The sequence below is a fragment of the Coccinella septempunctata genome, chromosome 2 (assembly GCF_907165205.1).
Source record: "Coccinella septempunctata chromosome 2, icCocSept1.1, whole genome shotgun sequence".
NCBI classification, from domain to species: domain Eukaryota; kingdom Metazoa; phylum Arthropoda; class Insecta; order Coleoptera; family Coccinellidae; genus Coccinella; species Coccinella septempunctata.
In genome coordinates this window covers 16,643,430-16,662,549 of record NC_058190.1, presented here as the reverse complement: position 1 = coordinate 16,662,549, position 19,120 = coordinate 16,643,430, and the positions used below count along the sequence as shown (strand labels likewise).

At 33.7% G+C, this 19,120-nt stretch overlaps 1 protein-coding gene across 1 annotated transcript in view; it reads left to right on the top strand.

Annotated features, from left to right (window-relative positions):
- Positions 1–3,601: 3,601 nt before the first annotated feature.
- The window catches only part of LOC123307848, a 46,439-nt gene continuing 30,920 nt past the window's right edge, over positions 3,602–19,120 (top strand). Inside the window, exon 1 of the mRNA XM_044890306.1 lies at positions 3,602–3,722. Within this exon, the coding sequence (XP_044746241.1) occupies positions 3,708–3,722 (15 nt within the window). The 5' untranslated portion in view covers positions 3,602–3,707. The remainder of the gene's footprint in view (positions 3,723–19,120) is intronic.

Sequence of the window (19,120 nt, the reverse complement as noted above, 5' to 3'; positions counted from 1 at the left end):
TCGTGAAAAGTATGATTTCAATGTGGATGATTTGGTATTTGTTGGAAATGGAAACAAACTTAAAAGAAAAAAATTGGAAAAACTTAAAATTGGTCCATATAAAATTGAATATAAACTGTCGAACTCGATTTATGAAATCAACATAGGTCACAAGAAATTGGAGTTCAACCTTTTTTTCATATCTTCAAATTAACCCCAGTACTAGTGCTTGAAGAGAACGACTGACCCCTCTTTCAGGAGGGGTGATGTAAAGAAATATATTTTTCAAAACCGCACTGCCCTCTGTCGAGCGTTGCTATAGAATCGTTTCGTTGATTGTTCAGATAGGGTTTTCAGATTTGAAAAATTTACCGCGTTCTATCGAGAGGCATAACAAGTCAAAGGAGCGTATAGCATCCTCTTGCGAAATTAAACTTTTTGGAAAACAAAATATTGCGACCGTCTTGGATAATACCAAAAAAGAAGTACTAATATTATTCAATAATCAACTGAGTGAAAATCGTGCCAATTTGAAAAAAATCAATTGATGTTACAATTTTTTTGTCATGTCAAGAATTAGTGTCTCGGGGACACGATGAAACAAATGATTCGGTTAATCGTGGAAATTACAAAAAGATGCATGCATTGGTGGGAAAATACGATGCACCTTCGAATAACTTCTTAGAGAGCAATATTAATTTTGGTAGTTCAAAAACTATTCAAAACGATTTGATTGAGAGCGTATCATTCATCCTGAAGACTGAAACAAATAGACGAGGAAATTCATAATACACCTTATTTTTCTTGGAAGATAGACGAGACGTCAGATATTTCATGCGCTTCTCAACTCTCTATTGTGTTTAGATACGTTAAAAACGGTGAAGTTGTTGAAAGGTTTCTAGGATTTCATGACGTTTCTGCAGGTCGAACATTCGAAAATCAGTTCGAATTTTTGGTCAATGAATGCGCACAATATGATTTCCAAAACAAATTGATTGCCCAAACGTACGACGGAGCTGCGGTTATGGCATGTCATCTAAATGGGCTGCAACGTAAAATAGACAACAGCACCAAACGCCCTCTTCACACATTGTCACTCGCATGCTCTCCATTTAGTTTTAAGTAGAGGCTGCAGAAGCATAACACAGGCCAACACACATTTTGGTGCCTGCGATTTTTTAACTGTTCCTGAGTAATTTTTGGATGCAGAATGTAAAAAAGTTCTCAGATTTTGTCTATCAGATCTAATTTTTGAGATTTTCAAAAAAAATTGTGTATATAATTTACGTTATAACTGGTATAATATATAATATTACTATTGACAGTTAAAAGAAACAAAGACACATGGATTTAAGTATTTATTGCAAAAACTTAATTTACCAAATTACATTAGACACTAATCACATAAAAATTTTCTTTTATACGATTTTCTAGAATGGAGTTTACTAGGGCAGTCTCGCTGAAGGCTCCAGCAGTAGTCCGCCATCATGTGGCTATCCCATCGTCCTTGATAACGATCTTCCATAGTTTCAATATCCTGATAGAATCTTTCCCCCTGTTCTTCACTACAATCACCTAAGTTTTCTGGAGAACGATCTAGGTGGCTGTGGAGGTAGTGAACTTTTATACTCATGTTACAGCCGAGAATATTAAAATTTGAAAGCATAGTTTCCACTAATTCTACGTAATTTTCTGCTTTATGATTGCCAAGAAAATTTTGTACTACTTGAACAAATGAACTCCAAGCGTTAGATTCAGTCTCGTTCATTGATGTGGTGAATTGTGGATCTTTAACAAGTTGCCTTATTTGAGGACCATCAAATATACCAGCTTTTAGTTTTTCCGTGCTAATGCCAGAAAATTTACGTGACAAATACCCAAAACAATTTCCATCCCGATTTAAAGCCTTCACAAATTGCTTCATTAGGCCTAGCTTGATATGCAAGGGCGGAAGTAAGATTTTTTCTCTTGAAACCAAAGGTTCGTTGATCACGTTTTGTATTCCTTGAATCATGACATCTCTTGAAGGCTAATTTTTGTTAACTCAATGCTCATTTTTAGCTCTGCTGTCCCAAAGGCATAAAAAACAAGGATATTTTGTATAACCACTCTGCTGTCCAAGGAGGAAGTTAATCATTTTTAAATCAATCAAATTGACCACTGATGTTCTTCGTATTTAATTTTTCTCGAAACTAATGCTATTGTTTCATATTCTTCCTTCGTGGTAGTAGAATGACCAATAGGAATTGAGCCATATTTGTTACCGTTATGTAAAAGAACACATTTTAAACTACGTTTTGAACTGACAATAAAAAAAATATACCATTTAACCTGTAACGTGTATCTCAGAAACTAGAGCTGATAGAAAAAATCTGGTGGCATTTTTGGAATCAGCACATTAAAAACATCTAAAATCAGATGTTAGATTTCCGGCACCAACTTTTTTTTTTCATTTTGTTGGCCTGTGTAATAGATTGTCGTGTGTTTTTCTCCACATTATCTGTCCTTGCAATTTTTTTTTCAAAATCAAGTGAAAGGACTTATGTTTTGAATAAAATGTGCGGCAGACGACTGCCAACGGTTGCTCAAACTCGCTGTAATTTCAATTCCAAATTAGTTTTCATGGTTCACTCCGATAAGGAAAAATTGACTGAGAAGAGTTTGTTCCAACACTCCTCGAAAACTTTTAGCCTCCTCAGCTCTCATGACCACGAGCAGCCACTGTTTGCTACAATACCACTGCCCTTACATCAGAGCGCAATTAGCATATATTCAGATTCGGCAAAGAGTTTGACGCCTAACAGACAACAAATATATATTACAATCAACTAAACGTTTAAGGTATTCTATACATTCGCCAGGTATTGTTTGAAACACCGGTTTACACACTTTGCACCGTGCACTATGCTTTAAGTTAGGATTTTCTTTGAGGAAATGAGGTTTAATTTTTTATCAGTTCCGTGAAAACCTCAAAATTTATATGGAGAATTGAGCTCAAAAACAGTGAAATTTCCGTGTAAATTAATATATGATTTTTGCGCTTTGAAATCATGATTCGCTAAATTGACAAGTTATTGATCGTACAAGTAATTTAAAAATAGTTGGTCTTCAACACCCTTGAAGTTTTGGAAGAAATGTTGTCAATCAATCCACAAAATTGTCAATAGTTCATCAACTTGCTAATGAATGACCTAAACTGACTCTGAAACATGTTCAAATTGAATAAACATTCTGATGCTTGATTTAGCATATATTATTCTTCGTCGGAAATATTGATGCAATTTAGACTACTTAGAATTTTTATAACAAAGGGGTGTGTAAGCTGAAAACCCTTTTTGAGATAGACTTTTCGGGCGAATGTTTTTTTAATTATGTTGTGGAGTCGTTCAATTCAATTCACATAAAAAATTCAAAAAAAGCGGGCCTAAACGGACCATAAAATTACTTAGCCTGAATTCGTTAATCTTCAGAGAAGTTAAGGAGCTAAAAATGCTTCAATCAATATTTCGATCCAATATGAATCATGCGTCTGAAATGAACTCACGAAGTGGAAGGTCGAAGCGGTCTCATACGATTCGATCTTTTCCAATTCTTTCTTCTGAATTATTAATTATTCGAAAATTTATACGCTCATGTCCTCGCTAGAGGATGCTCACATTTTTCTGGTGGGGATATGATCTATAAATTTGAATTTCCTGAAAAATCTCAACATTCGGTGCACATCAGAAATGAAGCTCCTAGTGGTGAGTAGATGAATGATTGTAAAGAGAATTGTTTATTTGCAGTGAATTCAAACTTACCTACCAGATTCGAACTGGAATAGACGTTTTATTGGGCCTTTTTTTCGAAATGTTTTTTTCCATTTCTTGATAAGGATTTATCTTTTTTGTCGGCAGAAAATTTTTCACGATATTCAAATATTGTGATCGGAATTATTAATATTCAAGCAAAATGCAAGGTTTCATCTTTTTTTCTTCCTCTATTCAATTTCTTCAATTCTTCTCCCATTTCTTCTTTCTGCTAGAATCCACCTCCATACTCACTGTGATACGTAGCTACTGTTGATGCCGTGAATAAATTAATCAATATAATTTGTACGTTAATATTAACTTATTGAATGAGGTATGTTCATATAAATAATCTTCATTTTACTGCATACCAGGTATACTGCTTTCGATATTATGTCCCATTCTTGAAATAATTGACAATTGATTTACATTGCCTTTAATGTTTACAAATGAATTGGTAGGTACCTTATCAACCGAAGTTCATCGACAGAAGGTAAAAATTAATTGAATAATTTTAAATATCAAATCTCCTATAACAATTCAGGTAATTATTGTAAGAAAATCAAATGTAGGCCAGTTTTTAACCATCGGTAATGATGAAATTTTTGAATGGTCCATCCATCTATGCTCATTCATTGTTAAGAATAATTTATATGTAAATGTGCCTTGTGTGCTGCTCATAAAACTATATTATCCATAAAAATTGCACTCAACATAAATTATCTAAAAACATTCTTCTGACTAGAAAAAAAAACATATATTATATAATAATTATGCTCAGAAAAATTTCCGTTAAGAAAAGTTTTAATTGATATTTTATTCAATGAGAAAATTGTGGCGAAGTCGGATTGAGGACGAATTATCAACAAGAACGTCTCTAGGGAAATAAATGTAGTCACGTATATATTTTTTTTATAACATTTATTAAAATTTACAATCTACTTTTCACAAGTAATAAGTAAATATGGTGATATCAAAATGTCATGTAGAAGCTATCAAACTTATTGAAACTTATTCACACTTCAATTGAAGTCAATTGGCCATGTTTTCTGTATCCTTCTTCTGTTGAACAGGTTTTCCGCTAGTTGGTCTATGCATCTGTTTTCATATCCTTCCAGATTTTGTTGATATTTTTTTGAACGTTTTTCTATCTCATCAATAATGAAGGGGATTTTCAAATCATTATGTATGGTGAAGTTTGAGACGTACCATGGAGCATCTGTTAACGCTCGAAGGATTTTGGATTGGACTCTCTGTATTATTTGGATGTTCGAGGCCTTGGCACATCCCCAGAATTGAATCCCGTATGTCACATATATAAAACAAAAAATTCGATATAGACCTATCGATTATTCCTGTTTCGAAAACTTTCAAAACGTCATTCTTGTTATCCAACAAGGATGGTTCCACTGAAACATAGTTGATTTTATTTATAGAGATCTCAATATTGATAACTAGCTGCCAGCTCCTAGAGTTCAATCTGCATATTACTTCTTTATAATCCACGAGAATGTGCACCAACTCAATAATATTGATTAAGAACTTTTGCCTAATAGGATTTTTGATGCTAGTAGGTAGGTGATCGGAAGGCTATCGCTTAATCATTTATGGTGAATGCAAATACACTACAAGTAAAATTTTCACTTCTAAGTCACTCAGATGAAAATCGTGTATATTGCCACTTTAGATACATTATATTATTCTGAGAATAATATAATGTAGCAAAACACTCAATACAATGGGCCAGTTTCCTGAAACTTCAAAATCGAATTCAAGATTATTCATGGAAAATCTTTACCATTAGTTATCCAACACCTAAAAGATTCGGCTCAAAATGCAGAAATTTTACAAATACACCCTTCGAAACTTACTAAACATTCGAATATATAAAAGCTTGTGACATAGAATGCCTTTACCAAAGTCTTGTTATTTTTCGAAATTGATTCCTCACATAGCTCTTTGTGAAACATGATCAATTTAATACTAAAAGAAGAGAAGAAAACACTTGACAAAGTTTCACAATTTTTAATTGAAATATTTGTTGACACGCGTGTTTCGGGCTTTATCTCATTTTCAAAACTGAATTTATAAAAAAAACAGAAAAAACACATTCATATAATAATCGTATTACCTATATGAATGTGTTCTTCTACAATAACTACATATTTACCTAGATATACAGAGATTTCCGATGGGTCTCCCACTTTATGTTGAGACCCGTCCACAAAATTTCGACAGATGAATATAATAATTATTTTGTGTCGATATGTGCTTACAGAATCTTTATATGCGGTTGTATTTTCCAATATATTTCAACTTCTTTGATGGGTCTCCAACTCGACACTCTGTCGATGGAATTTCGAAAAATGAATATAGGTAATTGAAATTTTGTGCGTAGGGTGAACTATTTGTGCCGGTATGTTTTCCAAGAAATATCTGCGGTGGGCCTTCAACTCGACGAAAAAACTCGTCTTTAGAATTTTGACAAATGATTGATAATAATTTTTCGTCCGTTCTTGAATAGAAAAATTCGCCGAACCAAAACTTCAAGTCTTTTACAGAGTGAGTTGAAGGTGACACTCAAAATTCATATCTTCGGTATTTACTTTCTTGTAAAAAAATTCTCGACGAGATCAATTTTCATTTCAAATCAACAAACTTTTCATGTATAATTCGAAAGTTTCCCACCCTCGTAAATGGATTCAAAAATATTTTGTTTCATCGCGACAAAATGGTTAAACTTATTGACAATGACATACACTAAGGAAGTTATTGATGTTCTAAAAGTCTTATCGAAAACATGCTTGTTCCGTGAAGTAGTAATCTGTGAATAACTCGAAACAAAAATAGCAAATGCAAACCGAATCAAAGTCTTCCTAATTGTTCGGTGAATTCATTGTACTATGTAAATGATTGTTGTAATGCGATAAAATGCTACCCGCTTCACTTCAGATCACCAGGTTCTACAAAAGAAATGCACACTCAAATGTAATTCCTATAATAATACCTTGATAAAGCAAAATACAAAACTTTATCGAAAAATATTATTGGTATTTATTCTTCCAAATTGAAATGACCATTTTTTTTCAAATCAAAACCCTACCCAGTTTTCAGCAGTAATATCCCTAGGAAATTAATAATAGACGAGATAATTTTATGACAATCGAAAGCAACGAGCTTGAGAAATTTGTCATAAAATTATGAGGCATTTGTCAATGTCTATGTGATATTCGGCGACGAATTTTTTGACATTATAATGTATAACTCAACACAATGAAACATTTATTTATTTATCAATAGTATTGGCGAATCCAAAAATCTAGACGCCTTCTGCCGACTGAATTACGAAACTACTTTGTCAGTACTGCAAAGTCAAAACAAGTTTTGTTCCTTATGTTTTTTCTTATCTCACGTTGTCCAACAAAGGATTATAATTATGATTTGGAGAAGTTATATTGGAATTATTGTCTGGGTTTCTGAATAGAAATATTGATTCCGAAAAAATATTGGAAAAGGTATTTATACCAGTGCTTTCAACTGGCAGGAGTTAGGTTAAACGATTTTTCTTTGCGAGAGTTTTCTGCTGAATTCAATTGACGGTATAGAAATACAATTTCATCATTTTCATACTTCCAAATGAATGTTTTTTTTCATCTGTAGAACTTGTTCCATGAGCTCAATCATATTTATGTCTCTTGAGATTTCAGTATGAGGAATACCTATATCATCACATGGAATTGAAATACTTTAATAGAAACAAACTCAGTATATGCTACCTCAACATTATTAGCTAGGTTTAATTCAAGAAAGAATCTGTAAAATAATAGGATTTTGTGTTTAGGTGCAATGGATCACCAATATCATCGTTCGATTTTATTCCACAATTCATTCCTTTCAAATGAAGTATTTCCAAAGAATGTTGATCTTTCTTTACGAAACTAAATCAATCAATTCACTTCCGATAAATATCTTGATTTACTAGAAGAACTCTGTTAGGCCGTACAAATCTCAAAAAGAGTACTGACAAAGTCAAAGTTTATTCTCATGTCGCAGCGCCCTCAATGGTAATTGGATTCGGGTTTAGTTAGTGCAATTACAATTATTAGAATTCAACTTAACATTCGTTGTCGTTCAATTCTATAGAAGATCTATTACTACGAATAATATTCATGGTCCTGATTTGGTGTTCTTTATCGAGATTTAAATATGGTTTTATAGAATTTTGATTGCTATGACAAGTAATTTTCAGCAATTTTTGTTTTTCTGCACCATTTTTTTCCAATTCGATTTGAGCACTTGATCTATTCGAGTGATTTGTTATCTTTTCATCCTTTATATTCAAACCACTTGCCTCAGCAGCAGATCTAGTGCATCCATTCCAACAGGTTCATTTTCGCACCATTTTTCCAGAGTCTATTTGGTTTTAAGAACAGTCGTGGTGAGGTAATATTGGCGCCTCGTTCTGATATCAGTTTATGAAAGAGACGTACAGGGCAGCTTTGCATTTCAATATTGGAAACCAATCATTTACTACTTGAACAGCTTTTAGAACCACCTTGGTACTTTTTACTGAACATCGGATTGTATTCAATGCGATTTGTTGAAGTCATCGTTATTTTCCTCGATTTGAAAAAATTCCACCAGACAAGCAACTGTATCTCCTTAACGTCACGCTAATTCGACAGCAGCAATATGGTAAAATTTATGCATAAGACCTTCCGGAGTATCTTCATCCCACAGCAATATTCGTTTGTTAATTTCAGATAAATTTCGAAACTGAACATTTTTTGGTTTGTACATTTATAACGTGTTAGTGCTTTTTCGCACACAGTCTCACTATTCTGAAAAATATGAAAACAAAAATCTGACAAGAAGAACAGAGGAATATTTATATCCAATTCATAAGTACTCAAATACTGAGCTATGTACTCTCTATATGGCTGTCAAGTTGTATAATTTACTTCCCAAGACCATAAGAGGCATATCGACATATAATTTATATCGTGAGACATTACATCAGTTCATTTTGAAGAGTGATCCTTATTCGCTCACAGAATTTAAGGATTCTTGTTTGTGATTTTGTATATTAAAGCCATATTTTGGCAATTAAGCGTCTTACGGCCGGTTTCATAATCAAACCTAAAGTCGCTTTAACTTTAAAGCTTCCTTTAACCCTACTAAAAAAATTTTTTTATTTATTCCCGAACGATCATTCTTCGAGTTACCGAAGAGAGGCATTCTAGGGTCGGCAGGGTCGCTGCCTGCCGGACGATAAAAATTCGTTTTAAATAACAGCGATTTCTTGTAATTTGTTATGTGAAACTGAAACTATCGGATATTGGCGGAAAAAAACATTAAATAAGAGGCTTATCTAATTTTAATTGTTATCCGAATGAAATTCCAACAAAAATTATTCAAGTTTGAGCAATTTGACTCATTGATATTAGCGCTCCTTCCATAGTTCACAATGTAGACTCGGCATGCCGTATCTGAATGAACAGAACGAACGGTCGGTCACTCGGTCGCTAGAGAAGGCATCTGCGGCGCTGTCTTCATAGCTCGATTGGAGATGAGCGTATTTTGTCTACGGACCGAGTAGGGATTTGAATTGAAACAGCGTATTTCAAACAAGTTCCATATTCCATTGATATCACATATCATATACCTACCTAATATTTTTATAAAATTTATTGAGGACTATGTAATGTTTGGAGAATTGCTAATACATCATTATTTTACACAAATGAGAACTCACATTTTTGCTGCTCGCGAAATTTTGGGTCGGCACTGCCTGATCCACTCTATAGTTATTTTAGTTCAACTGAAGTTTCCTCAAGGTAGTTTCATCGGTATCAGGCCTGTACTGCTTTGCTAACAACAAAGGTCCTACCTGCAAAATTACAGTTTTTAGAAGATCCGGGGTTTTTGTTCCTTTTCATTGTATAACACATAGTATTTTAACGAACTTCTCATGTTTTATTTTATATATTATGTCGAATAATAGAACTCGATTGCAAAACATTATTTTGATTTTTCTCTTCCCGGTTTATAGATGTTTGATTATATTATATTACATTAATCACATTTTGCAGATAGGACCTTTGTCGTTAGCAAGACAGTGTAGATGAAATGACAATAGGGATGGTCTTTATATCTTTCAACTTCCACTGTCTCTCCAGGTTTTTTTCTCGAGATCTCTGTATTTTGAAATTTTCTCAGTGTGCCTATATAGAAGATCGTAATTATTTGGAATAGCCACGTCGATGAATAGTGCTGTGTCCTCATCCTTATTGAACAATATGAGGTCTGGTCTATTGTGAGTTATATTCCGGTCTGTGAGAACCGTGCGATCCCAGTAGAGCTTGTAATGTTCATTTTCCAATACAGAATCCGGATGGTAATTGTAATTATTATTATTTGAAATTTATATGGAATGAGGTTGTCAAGCCTTGATTGATAATTGAACTGAATGCAATTATCATTGTTATGTTGATCTGATCGGTTGAAATTGTTTCACATGATACAAAATGACAAAATTTGAATGGTTGTTAGAAATGTAAAAAAGTTTTCAATATAATAACGTTGATGATAATTATTATAGAATCGCACATGGCATAAAATTTTTCGTGACAAAGAAATCAAGTGGAAGAGTCCAGCTTTCCGTAGAGGCCGAGATCATATTCTTCACCAGTCGATAAGTGTCCTAAAATTGCGAGATAAAATCGCGAATTTCGTGATTTGTTAAAAAAGTCGCCCAGATCAGAAGATTAACTGTAGAGATCCGCGGCAGTACAAGAGCCGCGACGGGTCAAACTGAAGGTAAGCGCACATACATCGGCACGGAAGCGGCGGAATTTTTATGAAGGTATCGCACATATAACATCGGAATCGCCGGAAGAATAGGTTAGTGGCGAATACGTCTTCAAGCGTTGAGAAAATTGCAATTGCTCTGGAAGGAGAAAATTTTCGAGAAACGAAGGAGATGTTGACGAATGTGGATTAATGATATAAATGAATGTAGAAAAAGGAAGGTTTTGGAGAATATGTACTCTTATTGAGTCCTATTTTAGTTCTTCAATTGGAATCCATAAGAGGAGCCACTGAAGAAAAGTGATAAATTATAATTCCATACCCACAGTTTTCATGAAAATTCATATTTCTGCCTTGCTTATTGGAATGACAACCGTTACAACAAATGAGCTGCTGTAGGTAGAGACTTGCAAAATGACGAAGATGCCGCGGCAATCTTCGATTGGTATCGCACATATTTCGGGATCGGCTGGCACGGCACGCATCGGTCGGAATTTGATCCTCGTTCCTCAATTCCCGTCGGATGCGATGCGATGCGATGCCTGCCGTCCGCACATATGTGCGTTGCTCCATTCGGTTCCGTTGAAAGTATTTTATTCCGATCCGTACCGTCCGTCCGATGCCGTTGTATGTGCGCTTACCTTAAGCCGGAAGAACCGCCATCTAGGATAGGTCTATTCTTTTTCCCGGAGGCCGAACAGAAATTATCTAAAAATCGTAAGAATATTAAAAATGTTGACGTCTGCGGAATATCAAGTGACATTTTACGTAATTGAATTACTTTATGTTCGACTCATAGACATAGAGACATGGACTGAGCAATGCCAGCATGAAATTGGCTATTTATTAGAAAGAGAGAAAAGCTCGTCGGGACATTACCTTTCTCTTTTTTGTTCACATAGAGGTGAGTGTAGACCAATCAAAATTCTAGAAAAAGACAACTGCATTCCCGACGTGTTTTTCTCTCTGTCACTTTTTTTGACCGTATTTCATGCATAGATATAAAGGGAAGGCACAGTACATGTCTCTATGTCTATGGTTCGACTGCACCATAATAGTAGTTATATTATTCAACGAGCACAAAATGATTGCTATTTTTCAATTCACCCGAATGAAAAATTGTAATTTTGTGCGAGTAGAATACTCTACTTTGTCCGCGACTTCTTCGAAAAAATTAGTAATAATCTGCATTTTCAACAATAAAAATAGTTAACAAAAGCGTTGACATAACATATTTTGTGCTCATTGAAAACTGCATACTCATATAGGTATTTCACTCGACATCAATTCCATTCCTTTCTTTCACTCTGACAAAAATGAAATATATAATTTTGCATTTATTTATTTATATCAATATCAACTGAACAATTATTGAAAATAAAGGAAGGCATTGAATTTATAGATAAATCAATGTTTTGGTCGGTCGTTCCTATTTGATTTAGATTTCCAATTTCTAATTCAGTTGTTGCTTCTTGTATCGAGGTTGATATTTTCTGAGCTGTGTCTAATTTGTTTTTCATCGAATCTTCTATTAATCCTTCGGCAACCATCGTGGATCTCCAGCCCCCGTGTCGCTTCAATGTCTTTATGTCTCCACCAGCATCGACGAGTATGGTTGCCGAAGATCTGCGCAAGCTATGTCCAGAAAATTCATTGCAATTTGGCATTTTCAGAAACTCAGCTATTTGCTTTCTCATTTTCGTGAATTTGTTTATACCAATCCTTTGTTAAGTGCATTTTTCATTTTGATAGTTCAGAAAGAATACATCAGAAGTTACATGTGCTGGACGCAGTTCTATGTATTTTTTACTAATCGGGTAAAAATCCTCATCTATAGTGAATTTTTTACTGATTTTTGTTTTGGTATTAGGCACGTTTACCAAGAAAGCTGATCCAGTGCCTTTTAGGTCCTGTATTTTCATGTTATAGATGAAATTGAAGATGAAGATGAAGACCTTATTGGCTTGACTACACTTTAGCGTAAGTCGATACTGGACGAGTCCTGTCGTATGTATTTGGACGAAACGAGTTCAATAAAAGTAGTTTCAATGTTAGGAAACCATTGGTTCAAAAGTTACGCCATTTTGAAGTTCCAATGTTAAGTGTATTCTAGTTGTTGCTTTTACTTTAGGAGGAGTCCTATCTTATGTAATTTGACGAGGCGAGTTCAATGAATGTGGTTCCAACATTAGGAAACCATTGGTTCAAAGGTTACGCCACCTTGAAGTTTCAATCTTGACAGTATTCTGGGTGATGTTTATTATACTCTTATTTTATTTTTGTCAGTTGTAAGCATAGAATGAAAAATATTAGATGATTGAATTATTTTTCAGGGAAATTAACGTCAGATTTCTTTGGCACCGTTATATTTACACGATGGAAGATTTAAATGAAATTAGATACTTTCATTCATTTTAATTCAATTCTTCATTCTCACACTTGTTTGTTTATTTTAGGTTAGTTTAGGTTATGTTACGTTAGGCTAGCTTAGGTTAGCCATGATATCTAAGACCAATTATTTTATTATGATTGGGTAGAGTTGAGTTTATAGCAATTTATATGAGTGTGGAGGCTCGTGTCGTAAATTGCATTTTGAAACCACCATTCTTAAGCTATCACATCTTAGCGTCATAGATTTTATATTTATATAGATTATATTTATTTTAAAACATTATACAGTAAACGTTCATTATCAAATGATCCGTATTCCAATCTCAGTTCTAGGGATATTGACTAGATATCTTAGAACTCTTATACAAGGCAAAATTGAGGGACAAACCCAATGAATAGGGAAAGCATGGTAAAAACAGTACCTATGTATTACGATTGTGCTAAAGAGTCAAGTATCTCAAGTCCTAATATTTTACATCAAAATTCAATTTTGCATGAACTATAGGCGATTCACACCGTGTTACCGGTTACTTGTGCTTATGTCATCTGAAGTTACCGTTGTTTTTAAGCGTGAAACCGCTTATGGAGGGGAAGTGATATGACGTCATATCCTACGTCATTAGTATTTACCGCAAATAACTCAGCTCGCGATCAGAGTTATAAGCGGTGACAAGGGATTGTTTATTTGTCAAATCTATGACACTATTGAATGAAAAACGTTAACGAGAAAAAAATCGCATTTTTCATTTATTATATTGTGTTCAAAGTGCTATTCTGTATAGTTCTATTCCTGCCGTAATAAACTTTTGAGAACGAGTCCATGGACTTTACGGAATGTGGAAAGAAATGTTGTCCACCAAAATATAACTTTCGTTCATCAAAGAGAAAAATATTGATCTCCGCCAGTGTAGAATCTAATTCTTGGTAGGAAAAACATCAGCTGCTATAGAACCCATCGCAGTTTTCTTGAACACCATTCCCGAAATACATAGCTCCGAGCTTATACCAAGTTTCACCAGTATAACAGAACGGCCCAAAAAATGAGGTCTATCAAGTTAGCCCAGAAGTTGTAGCATTTCGAAAAAAAAAATTGTTTCAATGAAAATGCTAGCAAAGTGCTGGCAAATGCTGAAGAAAAAACTGAAAAATCTCATATGGATTTGGAAAAATTGGAAATTGAATTTTCCGGGCCAACTTATGTGCAGCCCGGAAAACCCAGCATTTTTCATCGATATTTCGAAAATTGTAAATGCTAGCGAAATGCTGGAGAATGCTGAAGAAAAAACTGAAAAATCTCATCTAGATATGAAAAAACTGAAGTTTGAATTTTCCGAGCCAACTAATGTGTAGCCCGGAAAACCCAGAATTTTTCATCGATATTTCGAAAATGGTAAATGCTAGCGAAATGCTGGCGAATGCTGAAGAAAAAACTCAAAAATCTTATATAGATTTGGAAAAATTGAAGTTTGAATTTTCCGGGCCAACTTATGTGCAGCCCGGAAAACCTAGCATTTTTCATCCATATTTCGAAAAAAGTAAATGCTAGCGAAATGCTGGCGAATGCTGAAGAAGAAACTGAAAAATCTCATATAGGTTTGGAGAAATTGGAAATTGAATTTTCTTGGCCCCCTTATGTGCACCATGTAAAAGTCAGCAATTTTCATTGATATCTAGCTATGTGCGGGCGAATGACAAGTACCACTAGAAAAACGGGTGATTAAATTTGCCAGGGCACTTCGTTAAAAAAAAAAAAACCATTTTGATGTACAGCTTTATTGTTCCAGCAAAGTTGGGCGTATGATACAAGAGCTCACGGAACAACCTCCGTAAAACACCCTGTCTCCCCGTGAATAGTGTAGTGATGACAGATTTGTCCACAGAATAAGCTGTTTCTTTTCCATTGACATAAAAATTTTTTTTTGATTCGACTGTCACAAAATACCTTCATTGTATATTCATGATGATTTCTAAACATAGTATATTGTCATACCCCATCTCGAAATTAAGTCTGAAACAAAAAACCAGAGCAGAAAGAAAAAGTTAATAATACAGCCTTCATCAAACTGATTCGAAGACTTGATCATAACCGAGGAAAAAATAATTAATCATAGGTACATAACTCGTTCTCCAATTGCCCTGTGAACAATATCATCTGTGCGTCAAAAATCTTCTGTTGTCCTCGTTAGAAATCCCTTCAGTAGGTACTGTTATTAATAATATTCCAAATGTCAGATATTCATAATGGTGATTTAAGTATATCCAAGAATTTTTTTCTAATTCTTAAATATGGGTAGGAACTGTTACGATCCGTTGAATTCTAATTTTATTTATATATTATTTCTTCTAGTTCCTAATACTTATTGAACAAACTGAACTAAACAATATTATATTGGGAAAACTCAAACAATAACAGTACCTACATATCCAGGGTGTCCCGTAAAGACCACGTCGAACGAAAACGGAAAGTAGATCAGAATGTGCTCTAACTGATGTGAAAAATCGTTCATATGAAAGTCTCACAGTTTTCGAGATATTTGATGTTTTATGAAAATGTTGAATTTTTTCACTTAAACTGCTTTCTCTCTTGCGGAAGCTACAATTAAATACTTTTCGAATCAGTTTTTTTTTCGTAAATTTTGTTGAATGATTACCTCAATTCATGCAATGAAAAATACCACAAAATATCATACGGGGATTCTGAAAAAAAAAATTAAAATTCATGTTCTGAAGGAAGTGTTTTTTTGTGCTGAATTCTATCTGACGTGGTATAAAAAAAAGACACTAGACCTTTTCTGCATATTACGTTGAAAAGTTGCCCATTTTGTGAGGATTCAGAAAAGGTAAAATACAGGTGATAACCTTCGTCACGAAAAAAGATATTTGAATGTTTATCGAGAATGGAGCATTTCTGTGAAAAACTGATTTTGTCACCTTTTCCACAAATTCTTTCATTTTGCAGATTCTGCTGTAACATATTGAATAATTCTCTTGAAAAATGTCAGTTAGTCCTTAAATTACTTATGAAATAAAATTATTCTTTTTTTTCTTCAATTGCAATGATATAATGTAATAAAGCACAGGACCTTCAACATCAACAAATCTATTGTGAAGAAACTTTATAAAAATATCAATGATAAAAATTCAGGATTCTTATTAGAGCAAATGCTCAAAATGACCACCCCCATCGCTAATACATGCCCATCATCTATTGAGAAATGCCTTTTTCAAACCATACAAACTTCTCCCCGCTATTTTGGCTGCTGAAATACGAATGCGTGTGCTTCATCTCTTATAGGATTCGAATAAATTTCCTTCTTTTAAAAAACCCCAGTAAAAAAATCCAGAGGATTTAAGTCTGGTGAATCATTGAATCGCATCACATCATATCGATGTTCGAGAGTTGTTTAGGCAAAGAAAAAGAAATAAAAAAACTCAGTCAGTGAATTAGCATCTTAATAAGATTTTGTTGATTTGTTGATTGATTATTTTCAGCAGGAAGTGCAAAATGAAAGTATTTATGGAAAGAGTGAAAAGATCAGTTTTTCATAGAAATGTTCCATTTTCGATAAACATTCAAATATCTTTTTTCGTGAAGAAGGTTTTCACCTGTATTTTACCATTTCGGAATCCTCACAAAATGGGCAACTTTTCAACGTAATATGCGAAAAAGATCTAGTGTCTTTTTTTTATACCACGTCAGATAGAATTCAGCACAAAAAAACACTTCCTTCAGAACATGAATTTCAATTTTTTTTTTCAGAATCCCTGTATAATATTTTGTGGTATTTTTCATTGCATGAATTGGAGTAATCATTCAACAAAATTTACGGAAGAAAACTGATTCGAAAAGTATTTAATTGCAGCTTCCGCAAGAGAGATAGCAGTTTAAGTGAAAAAATTCAACATTTTCATAAAACATCAAATATCTCGAAAACTGTAAGATTTTCATATGAACGATTTTTTCACATCAGGTAGAGCACATTCTGATCTACTTTCTGTTTTCGTTTGACGTGGTCTTTACGGGACACCCTGTATGTATCCTTGGATTATTGTATGCTCTATAGGTGTGAACAGTTTATCAGTTATTCGCATTCTCATGAAAAAAGTAAAAACAAAGGGACTATTTTTCTGATATTTCGACAAGGGAGGTTTCTTTCCGAAAAAATCAGTTCGTTGTCGACTAATATGTATTATTAAAACTCTGCTTTTTGACTGAACTAGGCATCCACATTGTTCATGATAACATCTTCAAGTTGGAAAAATCGAATTCATCACTAGTCAATAATTCGAAATTTCAATTTCATTGTTGATTTCTCACTGGTGAACAGAAGGAAATTTTTCTTAGAAAACCCCTTCACTTTGAATGAAAACAAACTTCAAGAGGCATCGAGGCAGAATTTAATATACGAGAACAATGGAATTTCAAACTGCGTCAGAAGTTCGGAAACTTCCGAAAATCACAGAAATGGTCTGAAATTAGGTAGGTGTTTCTTTATAACATTTCCTACGGTTGCTGGATATCACACACTTCTCACGTAATTAATCGAATGTATGATTTTTTTACTTTAAGGTGCAGGTCTTACTTAAGAAACCCTCTTCTCTTCTGTAGAATTGACAGCAAGAATGAAATATATTTCGATTTGAAAAGCTTGAGTACAGATTAATTTTGATTATTTCACTCTGATGATCTTTTCATGATCATTCGGTACAAGCAAGCAGTGTTATTATACTATCATCCTAATATTAACCCTTGTCATCACTTTTCTCATAAGGAATCCAACATAAATCATGTTTTTTTTCCAAGTAAAGCATATTCATGGAAATCCAATGAACTATCGAACGATGCAACAATATACTGGTTTGGTACATTTCATTCGAAATGAGAAAGCTGATATTCACTTTCTGCACATCCAGAAACAGTAAATCGTTACAAATATCTGAAGAAATAAGATTCTTGTAGCTCATATCTCATATCATCGAATTTTTTTCGTAATAATATTTTTCCGTATACTCATCCTATGGTCAATCCCATATTTTAACAGTGGATTCTTGAGGACAAAAGAAACACTTTTTTCCTTCACAATTTTTTCCGAATCGGCCTGGCTTAAAAGATACAGGCTGTTTAATAAGCATAAAAAATCTATCATTGGTTCTATTTCACAAAAGGTTTTATCGAATGAAATGAATTTCGGAATATAGTTTTTCATCTATTTGATGAATTTTTTTGGGACACAAGATATCACCTACGTCTTCCAGTTTTTTTCTCATTATGACCATTACGTGTACCATAAAATTACCAAAAGTTCGACGCTATCTAATCAATTATTGAATGAACGTTTTCTAAAATGAAAGTATTCTTCATATTTTCTCATTGTTCAAAAATCTGGGTGTTGAGATTTTTGGCAATTACTTAAAAGTGGACTGTTACCAAATGATTGAGTTGGAGATGATAAAATAAAATCTTTATTGTATATCAAACACGTCACATAATAAATAGACACTCGCATGAAGTAAAATTATATACAACATCTAAACAGAGTGAACCTATTTACAAGTATTGAGAAGTTATTGAGAGAATTTGAGTGTAATGTTTCAATGAGAAAATCAACGTTGTATTTGCTTGAGAGAAAGAGCAGGTTGAGTGACTTTCAAGTATCATGTAACAAGATCAATTATTATGTGTTTGATAAGAATTGAGAGAATTGAGATAGATTTACATCAAAACGTGTTCATGTATTTTGAGTTGCATAATAATTTGAGCTTGATAGTTATGAATTGATGTGAGTGTTATCATGCAAGCACAACGTTTACAGTGATAGAGTTTAAGATTTCATAAACTGTCCCGCTATCAGAAAAACAGAAGGTTGCAGTGACAACTTGAGAAGTTAGAGATATGTAATGTAGTGAGACAGGTGTAATGAGACAGAATGAGAGAGAGATGATTACCAACGCTTACAGGAATAGCAAATCTATTAGAAAAGCAGAAGGTGTTTTATGAGAGTACATAAATCGAGGTGAGTTGTGTTACAAATGTAATGTAGAGAAATGAAATATTGTAAACGTAGAAAGAATTAATGAATAGTATTCATAATTGAGATGAAACAAGAAGAGCAGTTCATAACGTTAGAGAAAAGAAATAAGGTATCATAAGT